Consider the following 11,382-nt stretch of genomic DNA (forward strand, 5'->3'; position numbering starts at 1 on the left):
TTGCTGCCTAACGCTCTTGTGAAGCGCTTTTATACATTTTACTACATTGAAGATGCAAGTTGGTCTTGTTGACGAAAGTCATTCAATTCAGCAATCTCTGATGTAAATTCGTCCATTTCCTTTCTGATCTTGGAAAAACTAAGTGTAAACAGCTGTTCTGTGGTTTTCATTGTATTAGTTATCTCTAGATACAGCTTTACCTATTTTTTTTTCTTGACAGTTATTAGAACTCATTTGTTACTGATACACTTAATGAGGAAACTAGGTCAGAGAATGCAGAGTCAGGGGACAAGTAGCAGAATGGATAGCTAGCTGGCTTCAAGACAGAAAGCAGAGAGTAGGGTAAAAGGTAGCTATTCACAGTGGCAGAAGGTGGGTAGTGGTGTTCCACAAGGATCAGTGCTGGGACCACTGCTGTTCACAATTTACATTAACGATTTAGACTTTGGAATCAAAAACAATTTCTAAATTTGCAGATGACATCAAATTGTGGGGGGGGGGGGGGGAGATGATACTGAGGAGGACTGCAACAAATTACAGGAGGACATTAATAAACTTGCCAATTATATGCCCATTCTGCAAATGAAGTTCAGCACAGAAATGTGAGGTATTACATTTTGGTAGGAAGAATAGGGAGGTCACTTATTACTTGGAGGGTGCGAGTCTAGCTGGGGTAGAGGAACAAAGGGATTGCGGAGTACGAATACACAAATCACTAAAAGTTGCACCACAGGTTAGCAAGGCCATAAAAAAAAGCAAACCAAGCACTCGGGTTTATTTCTAGAGGGATAGAATTGAAAAGTAGGTAAGTTATGCTAAACCTGTATCGAACCTTGGTTCGACCACACTTGGAGTACTGTGCGCAGTTCTGGTCGCCATATTATAAAAAGGCTAGAGGCACTGGAGAGGGTGCAGAGATTTACGAGGATGATACCAGAAATGCGAGGGTAAAGACATCAGGAAAGGATGAACAGGCTGGGTCTCCTTTCCGTTGAGGAAAAGAGAAGGCTGAGGGGTGACCTAATAAAGGTCTTTCAAAATATGAAAGGTTTTGATAGTGGATAGAGAGAGAATGTTTCCACTTGTGGGGAAGAGCATAACTAGAGGCCATCAATATAAGAGTCACCAAGAAATCCAATAGGGAATTCAGAAGAAACTTCTTTACCCAGAGAGTGGTGCGAATGTGGAACTCGCTCCCACAGGGAGTGGTTGAAACATAGAAGATAGGAGTAGGCCATTCGGGCCCTTCGAGCCTGCTCCGCCATTCAATGAGATCATGGCTGATCATCCAAATTCAGTACCCTGTCCCTGCCTTCTCCCCATATCCCTTGATCCCTTTAGCCTTAAGAAATATATCCAACTCTTTCTTGAATATATTTAATGAACTGGCCTCAACTGCCCTCTGTGGCAGAGAATTCCACAGGTTCACCACTCTCTGGGTGAAGAAATTCCTCCTCATTTCAGTCCTAAATGGCTTACCCCTTATCCTTAGACTGTGACCCCTTGTTCTGGACTCCCCGGCCATCAGAAACACCCTTCCTGCATCTAGTCTGTCCAGGCCTGACAGAATTTTATAGGTTTCGATGAGATCCCCTCTCAATCTTCTAAACTTCAGTGAGTATAAGCCCAATCGACACAATCTCTCCTCATACGTCATTCCTGCCATCCCAGGTATCAGCCTGGTGAATCTTCGCTGCACTCCTTCCATGGCAAGAACGTCCTTCCTCAGGTAAGGCGACCAAAACTGCACACAATATTCAAGGTGCGGTCTCACCAAGGCCCTGTACAACTGTAGCAAGACATCCTTGTTCCTGTACTCGAACCCTCTTGCTACGAAGGCCAACTACCATTTGCCTTCTTAACCGCCTGCTGCACCTGCATGCTTACCTTCAGCGACTGGTGCACAATGACGCCCAGGTCTCGTTGCACTTCCCCTTCTCCCAATCTATTGCCATTCAAATAATAATCTGCCTTCCTGTTTTTGCCACCAAAGTGGATAACCTCACATTTATCCACATTATAGTGCATTTGCCATGTTTCTGCCCAATCACCCAACCTGTCCAAATCATACTGGAGTTTCATGACATCCTCCTCACAGCATACCCTCCCACCCAGCTTTGTGTCGTCTGCAAATTTGGAGATATTACATCCAATTCCCTTGTCCAGATCATTAATATATATTGTGAACAGCTGGGGTCCTAGGACTGATCCTTGCGATACCCCACTAGTCACTGCCTGCCACTCGGAAAATGACCTGTTTATTCCAACTCTTTGCTTTCTGTCCGCCAACCAGTTCTCTATCCAAGTCAATACCTTGCCCCCAATCCCATGTGCCTTAATTTTGCACGCTAATCTCTTATGTGGGACCTTCTCGAAAGCCTTCTGAAAGTCCAAATGCGCCACATCCACTGGTTCTCCCTTATCTATTTTACCAGGTGAATAGTATAGATGCATTTAAGGGGAGGTTAGATAAGCATATGAGGGAGAAGGGAAGAGGGTTATGCTGATAGATTTAGATGAGGAAAGACGGGAGGAGGCTCGAGTGGAGCATAAACGCCCGGCATGGACTGGTTGGGCCGAATGGCCTGTTTCTGTGCTGTATATCCTATGCAAATGATGGTTTGCTTCAATTGTATGACTTTCAAGCTTGCTTCAAAATTGCAGTGTGTTATTATGTTAGTGGTTTGCAACATTTACAGGAAACTTTCTGGTATCCGGCACTGACGGGACCGAGTTGGTGCCGTCCCATCAAAACTGCCGTATAAACCAGCGCTAATGTTAAAACATACGGAGCTTCTCCGCTCCGTGTGAAACAACAAACCCTTTTGCTTAGCAACAGCTTCAAAACAGTCGGCCACAGCTTAAAAGCGTCTCTGTAGCTAAGCAACAGCTGCAGCTAGACGCTTGGGAGCCACGACTGGGAAAAAAAAAAGCAACGAGAAGTAAAAAAAACTTACAGGAAACGGCTCCTGAATTTTGCCGGTAGATAGAGCTTTCCGGACATTTAAACCTCCGGTTAAACGAAAGTTTCCTGTAAATGAAAAAGTGATTTAAATCCTTGATTTAGCAACAGTCAATGGTCTAATCTGGCATCTTATTTAGCAGTTGTACACCTATGGATTAGCAGTATGCACTTGCATCAGCGAGAGACCAGCTTTAGTGGTGCAATGGGTTAGCAGCAATCTGGCCCAAGTTCAGTTCCAATATACAACTTTGGCTATATTTAGTGAGTGAGTTTCAGTGGTTTTCAGCTGCAGCGATATGTGGGGCACCTTTTACAATATCAGTGTGCCTGGGTGTGGGGGTTGATCTCCAAACAAACCCGTGGACCAGCATGTAACAGCAGTTAAAAGACACGGTGGCATAGCAAAAAATGAATTACATACGCTTTGTTGATATTTGAAGCTTGTGAAATCTAAATGCTACTGAACAGTACAAAATAAATCGTTTTTTTTTAAAACAACAAAAATCATTGTTAGTAAAGTTTCATGCTTTTGTGTAAGTTTTTTCTCAGCAAGGTAAGGGGGGTGAGATGTTACTGTTTGGGAACATTTACCCCCCATTTCTAATAGTGTTTAGCTCCATCCCCAGAACAGCATCACCCGCCCCCCCACCAACCCCCACCAAAGCCATCGTACACCAGTGTGAATTTTTCCACTTCCCACTCCAGCTCTGGCTCCTCGTCATAGGTCTGATAATTGAACTCCAAAGTTGTGAGCAGTTTAGTGTCAGTTTCAAACCCAGGTTGCAGACGTAAAAATGTGCCACACTTCAACCTTTTAGTAGATTTTTTTTGTTGTTGAAATTTTCACCTGCCTACCCTTCTCTGATGTACTGACTGCTTCTGCCTGGTGTATTCTTCCTTGGGCACCCTTCAGTATATTTGATTCTTGATGTGAGAGTTAGGTTGCATTTTAACTATGGAGGGCATCACGATGGAGCCTGATCCGTATTCTCTTTGCCCTCCCCAGTGAGGGTGTGTGTGTGTGTGTCTCCCCTCCCCCCTCCCCCTCTGCCCGTGCCCCCCTCCCCCTCTGCCCGTGCCCCCCTCCCCCTCTGCCCGTGCCCCCCTCCCCCTCTGCCCGTGCCCCCCTCCCTGTGTCCCCCTCTTCTCCCCCTCTTCTCTCTCTCTCTCTCTCTCTCTCTCTCTCTCCCTCCCTCCCTGTCCGTGTCTCCCTCTGTCTCTGTCCGTGTCTCTCTCTCTGTCCGTGTCTCCCTCTCTCTCTGTCCGTGTCCGTGTCTTTCTGTCCATGTCTCTCTCTCTCTGTCCGTGTGTCTCTCTCTATCCGTGTCTCCCTCTCTCTCTCTCTGTCCGTGTCCCCCTCTCTCCGTGTCTCTCTCTCTCTCTCTCTCTCTCTGTCCGTCTCTCTCTGTCCGTGTCCCTCTCTCTCTCTCTCTCTCTCTCTCTCTCTCTCTCTCTGTCCGTGTCCCCCCCCTCTCTCTCTCTCTGTCCGTGTCTCCCTCTCTCTCTCTCTCCATGTCTCTCTCTCTCTCCCTGTCCGTGTCCCCCTCTCTCTCTCTCTGTCCGTGTCTCTCTCTCTCTGTGTCTCTCTCTCTGTCCATGTCCCTCTCTCTCTCTCTCTCTCTCTCTCTCTCTCTGTCCGTGTCCCCCTCTCTCTCTCTCTCTCTCTCTCTCTGTCCGTGTCCCTCTCTCTCTCTGTCCGTGTCTCCCTCCCTCTCCCTCTCTCTCTCTCTGTCCGTGTCTCCCTCCCTCCCTCTTCCAGCAGCAACCCTGTCTTTTTTCCCCCCTGCTTTGCCTTCTCTCTTCCTGCTCTGTCTCCCGTTGGCACGGAGGCCAGGCATGCTAATTCTACTGGCTCTCTGCCAATGGTCAGATAACTTTGCTCAGACTGGGAATCGCGCAGAAGAGCAGCTCGGTGTCTGTGGTACTGCTGGTTGCTGGATAAACTCACTGAGCTATCTTGGTGCTCTTTTTTTTTTACTAGATCGATTTAAGAATGTAGGTTTCTGATCTGTTCTATCTGACAGCTGTTTCTTCTATGGTCATCCAGGTACAGGCTCCTCAGATGAAAAGGCTTAGATCTGGGTAGAGGACCTGATGCTGGTAAGACATTTGAATCTGGCTGTGCGCTATCTCAGTTCCAGTACTGGATTTCTTATGGACCAGGCAACTTTGTTTGTGGCAGTCTAGACTGAATTTGTCTTTGGTACACAGCTCCAGCCTCAGCTTAATGAAGATCCAGTTTGGTGCTGAGTGCAAGTCTTCAATTATCAAAGGCATGAACGTTACTGTCTTGAAACCGCATTGGTTTGCATTCTATCCTAAATCCCAGCGATTACACACAATTTGCATAAATCTGTCCAGGTACTACTGGGGAGAGTTGGCTTTCTTACTGATCCTGATTGTTACTGCATCTAATGATGAACTTGGTGCTGAGTATGATGAATCAATACCTTTTAATCTTCATTCTTCAGGAGCTGGAGTCCCATATACTTACTATTCATGGATTTATTCCCTCCTAGACTGTTGTTGGTGTTTAAAGATGGTCGAAGTGCTTTGGTGCATTCTTATCGAATCTTGCAGCATAGGAGGAGGCCGTTCAGCCCATCGCGCCTGTACCGGCTCTTTGAAAGGGCTATATCTTTGCAAGTTACTATTAAGTCTGCTTCCTCCATCCTTTCAGTCGGTGCATTCCAGATCATCGTGACTTGCTGCGTATATATTTTTTAAAAATCTCATCTCCCCTCTGGTTCTTTTGCCAATTGTCTTAAATCTGTGTTCTCTGGTTACTGACCCGCCTGGCATTGGAAACAGTTTTTTCTCATTTACTCAATCAAAACCTGTCATAATGGTGGAAACTTTGCAAACCATTGGCGCAGTGGTCTTGCTAATTGAGGAGCTACCTAAACATTTACTCAGATTTGTACACTGTGCATTCTGACTAAAAGTTGCCTAGATCAAGTTTTGGGAGAGAAATATGATCTACAAGAGTTCCGATCCTGTTGTTCCATATCGTGGAAATGGAATTCGCAATGAATATCTTGCGGGTTTTCTCGTGCTGCATATACAAGGTCTAAGCTCTACACTTGAGACCTCACCAGTAGTTCTTCAAGTCCACATCACATTCAAAGAGTCACCTCTCCAGGATAAGAACCTGTTTCTTCCCAGTCCAATTCACTTCACAACGATGGAAATTTTTTAAAGATCCTGTACAGATGAGGATGGCCCCTCAATTAATAGATTGGGCATACATATTTTGCCTACTGTCAAACTATGTGCTGGAGATGCCCTCTAACCATATCTCTTCAGGGAGCCAGTTAAGATGTGAAAAGCACCAGCGAAGCTATACTTGCGATTGCTCAGGTGAGCAAACCCACCTCGAGGAGTAAAATCCTCATTTCCACCAATCAAGATTCCTTGGGGATTCTTCGAGTTAATAGGTGGCCGTATATTGGCAGTTACCTTATTGCATATTCCCAACAGTGATTCCACCCTTCCAGTTCCTATTCCTTATAATGCAAAGGATCCAGTGAAGATTCCCTTCATTGTTTTAAGAAAATGCATAGTTTCAGATACATAGGTCAGAGAAACCATTCAGGTAGGCTAGCTTGCAGTGCAGGGATAGTTGAGTCTTGTGTCCTGCCATTATTTTGGCATCATGTATTGGTGTTTGTGTGTGCACAAATGTTTACAAATACTGCTGTTGTTTTTCTGGTAATACTTCTAATGTATTTCACAAAATTTAATTGATTTTTACGTTCATAGGTTTGGCCAATTGGGAGAGAGGTCAACTGCAAGTGTTTAAAGACTCTTGCCGTGTCAAATGACCGAAGCATATGCCTCCAACCGAGACTGCAGTTTGATGGCAAACACATTGTTTGTGCATCTGATCTAGGATTGTACCAGTGGGACTTTGCCAGTTATGATATTATCAGGTATTATGCAATGTTGTTTCATTGTTGTCAAAACTATCAGGGATATTTTTATTGCCCAGGCACACGAGTGTAGTGGTTACGGTGCTTGACTAACAACCCAGAAGTTGAGTTTAAAAACCACCATGGCAAGTTGTGAAATTCAATTCAATAAATCTGCTCATTTATGGGCTGGTATTTGAACAAGTAATGTTGAAATCTACCATTTTATCTTTAAAAACGAATGTCCTTGAGGGAAGGGAACATGCCACCCCTACCCAGTTTGGCTACACACGACGCCAGGCTCACATTGCATGGCTGACTCGATGTCCTCTAAAGAGGTCTGGCAAACCACTCGGCTGTAAAACAATTGCAAAGGCAACTCGTCCTGGGCAATAAATGTGACCTTGCCAGTGTCATCGACATTAGAAAAACATTTGTTTGTGGGAGTTGGAAGTGTTAAGTTATTGAAATTTCAGCAGGTGGATTTTCCCTTGTGGTTGTAATAATGTAAGTCTTTCGGCAGAAGCTTTTGTTTCATCTAAAATATTGAAAACCCTTTTTTTTAGGTAATTGTGTGATGCAAACATTTAGTAAATGCAACTGATTGAGCCCACACAGAAGTTGAACTTAGGTTTTCTAATTATTTTGGATTCTATTTTCTGTAATTGAAAATCACAATTTATGACTGTGTTGACTTGCATTTAAAAAAAAAACAACTTTTTTTTGTGAATTCTATACCCTTAAGGGAGGGATGCTAATGACTTTACACTTCTAGCACCCAGTACCCATCAAGCATTCCCAAGTCCGGTATGGTGTATGGTTAGATGGAGCATAACGCCCCTATCCCACTCCCAGCATCAGAAGAGCACCTTGTTTTTGAACCAGCATAACGCCGGACTATTTCCCACGAGTTCTCCTGTGGCCTCTGAATGAGGTTTCCAACTTGGTGCCTATTAATGTTGAATTAAGGGCAGTTCTGTGCGACGACCCCAGGCAGAGGAGACTTTTTGCCTCTTCAGCCTGGGGTGGACTTGAACCCAGGTGCTAGAAGTGAAAAGCCAGTGTTCACCTGCAGTTCTCCATTATCTTCGGTTCCTGCCAGCAAACTCCATTCCTCTACCCTGGCCCCTGTCTGAGGCTGAATCAGACTTTTAGTAATCTTGCTGTCCTACTTGACCCTGAGCTGAGCGTCCTCTCCTATCAGCCGGTCCGCCGCCTTCCATCTCCGTAACATCGTCCGTCTCCACCCCTCAACTCATCTGCTGAAACTCTCATCCATGCCTTTGTTACCCCTAGACTGGTCAAATCCAATGATATCCTGCCCAGCCTCACACCTTGCACCCTCTAAAATTGAGTTCATCCAAAACTCAAGCTGTCCGTATCCTATCTTGAACCAAGTCCCGTTCACCCATTGCCCCTGTGCTCACTGATCTACATTGACTTACGGTCTGGCAACGCCTCAATTTTAAAATTTTCATCCTTGTTTTCAAATCCCTTCATGGCCTCGCCCTCCCTATCGCTGTAACCTCTTCCAACCCTATAACCCTCTGAGATCTCTGCACTCCTCCAATTCTGGCCTCTTGGCGCATCCCCGATTTTCATTGCTCCACCATTGGCGACCGAGCCTTCAGCTGCCTAAGCTCTGGAATTCCCTCCCTAAACACCTCTCTCCTTCTTTAAGACTTTCCTTAAAACCTACCTCTTTGACAAAGCCTTTGACCACCTGTCCTAATACCTCCTTATGTGGCTCAGTGTCAAATTGTTTGGTAACGCTCCTGTGAACCACCTTAGGATACCATATTAAATGCAAGTTGTTTTTGACACAAATAATTTATCGGAGATGTCTGAATTGTAAGTTCGGCCATTTCCTTTCGGATCTTTGAAAAACTCAAGTGTTGAGAGCTGTTCTGTGGCTTTCATTGTATTAATAATTACCTCTAGGTACAGCTTTACCTATTTATTTTTGTTGTTGTTGACAGAGTTATTCGAACTCCTGATTCTACAAATCTGTCCTTGCTGAGCCTGGGAGAAGTCTTTGCTCTGCTCTTTGACAGCCGTTATCTGTACATAATGGACCTAAGGACCGAGAAACTGGTTGGCCGCTGGCCTCTGCCCGCCTACCGGAAATCAAAGAGAGGTTCGAGTTTCCTGGCGGGAGAGACGGCGTGGCTGAACGGACTCAATGGCAAGAATGACGCCGGCCTAGTTTTTGCCACAAGCATGCCAGACCACAGTATTCATTTGGTCCTGTGGAAGGAGAATGGATGAAGAAAAAAATATTAAAACTGTAGGGCCTGGGCTGCTTGTGCTGCTGTTTTCGAGGACATTTATGAGAATGCAAAATCTTTGCATGAACCAAAGTGGCACAGACCTGGCATTCTCGTGTGTACAGTACAGTTTGATTGCCTTTATTTTTTTTTTAAATGTCAAATGAAACCAGCATGTTGAAAATTATTTTTACAGCTTAAATCCGTTTGCTTGCAAATTGATGTACCGATACAGGAAGGGAAAAAAAACAGTAATATCTGTTAAATTTTACATGGCACTGTTGAGAAATTTATGAGCCAAGGGTTGAAAATTATGCTTTACAAGCACATTTCAACGTAATTAATCTATTGTTTGCAGTATTCTGAACATTCCCTGAATGCCTTCATTTCTTCTGCACCTGACAATATAGAATACCTTACTTTTATATATAAATATTTACATTCAAGACTTTGCCTTAATGCTTTTAGTAGTGGTTGCTCTCAAAGAACATGTTTATAGAACATAAGTAGGTACTTTAAATTTGTCCACATTTTATATTTTGGTATAGTCAGTATTTACAATGATATTTTTATTGAAATTTGCCCATGTTGTCACAGTTGTTAATTATCTTCAATATATTCTTTCTGAAGAAATAGTTGGAAATTTACTTGGTTACTTTGCTCATTGTGTTAAAGGTTTATAGACTTAGAAATTAGTGTAATGATGAAGATATTCCCTTTGCACTCGAGGCTGCTCGGCACTGCATGTTAAGATGCTGCAATAAAACCTGAGTTGGGGGGGCTGTTCTTATCCATTACTCCCTCCCCCCCCCCCCTTCTCTTTCCCCTTTCCTCCCCCCCCCCCCCCCACACCAAAGACTTGAACATCTGCCAATCTAGTCATTAATGCTGGGACCAGAAACTGCAGTACAGGTTTCAGCCAGGCAGTACCCTGTCTATACTGCTTACATAGGAACAGTAGGCCATTCAGCCCCCTCGAGCTTGTTCTGCCATTCAATGAGATCATGGCTGATCTGTTTATTAACTCCATCTACCTGCCTTGACTCCATCTCGGCTTAGATGGAACTACTATCCTTCTGCCCAAGAGGGACTTCTGTGCCTATGCTCCAGGGAGTTTTACAAAGCTTTTCTCTGGATTTATAACTGCTCCACCGTGATGCTTAAATCACACTCAAAGTGGCAATATTCTTAAAAGTTGCACAGGAGCTTGCGACCTGTTTTTGCATCTGTTTATTTCCTCTTCAGGAATAGGTAAAGCTCTGGCTGAAAAATGGGCAGAAAGGAATGAGTAATTCATTTGAACATGTCATTTGCTCCTGTCATTTTTTTTTAATTGTATTTTGTTACATTCTAGGGCATGTTGTCAGCAATTTGCAAAATATGATTGGAAAGTAAAGTATAAAGTTGTACATGAAACAGCCCACTTGTAACAAAGTCAGTGGGTGGTTTGAGCAATTATCTTTGGTGAATTGAGTGTTTTCCCCCTTTTTTTATATATGTAGGAGATAACCGGAATAACGAAGCGGGTCCAGTGAAGAGCTCCTCTTTTGTTCCATCGTGTACCTTAGCCTCCATCGTCAGAAAAGCATCTGCTACTAAACTGTTGACCTTTCCATTTCTCGTGTTGATCCCTCCAATTGGAATATGAAGTTTTATGATGCTGAGCCATTTTTGATCTTTGCTTCTAGTTTGGATTTGATCTCAAGATTGTAGAGGTAAAAGGACAGTGTTGTAAATTTCCTGGCTTCACTTCGTTCCGCCGACTATTATGTTCACTTGTATTTCATCTTTGGTTTTGAAGTGTGATTTTGAGTATTTCATTGCTTCTAGACAGTTTCAATAAGAACTCTTTAAGCCCTCTTAAACAGATTAACATCCTGCTGCCTGAAGTAACTGTAAACCATCAAACTGTCAACACATGCAAAATTGCACTTGGTTAAGGAAGTGGAACCCTTTTTTATGTATTATATAACTGTTGCTTAATTTTAAACTTTGAATTTCCTTATATACACACACTTGAAAATCTAAATATTTAATTGGCATCTATTTACATTCTAATAATGTGTGCAGCGAATGCTAAATTGAGCCTGAGGGATATGAGAGTTCAGTCAGCTTTTTCAAATGTCAGCTGAAACCATTCCAGCAAATTTGTGTCGGTGTGCGCGCGTGTCCCCCCCCCCCCCCCCCTAGATGAGCAGTTACCTCATTAGTGATACAAAGCGTGAAATCATCCTAGTCA

The 11,382-nt window shown here is 43.8% G+C and overlaps 1 protein-coding gene across 1 annotated transcript in view; it reads left to right on the forward strand.

Annotated features, from left to right (window-relative positions):
- The window catches only part of fbxw2 (F-box and WD repeat domain containing 2), a 31,428-nt gene extending 21,839 nt beyond the window's left edge, over positions 1-9,589 (forward strand). Inside the window, exons 6-7 of the mRNA XM_085965600.1 lie at positions 6,728-6,897; positions 8,856-9,589. Of these exons, the coding sequence (XP_085821726.1) occupies positions 6,728-6,897; positions 8,856-9,144 (459 nt within the window). The 3' untranslated portion in view covers positions 9,145-9,589. The remainder of the gene's footprint in view (positions 1-6,727; positions 6,898-8,855) is intronic.
- The last annotated feature ends 1,793 nt before the right edge of the window (positions 9,590-11,382 follow it).

This window comes from Somniosus microcephalus, chromosome 23 (genome assembly GCF_052327205.1).
Source record: "Somniosus microcephalus isolate GS21.2 chromosome 23, FLI_Smic_1.0, whole genome shotgun sequence".
NCBI lineage: Eukaryota > Metazoa > Chordata > Chondrichthyes > Squaliformes > Somniosidae > Somniosus > Somniosus microcephalus.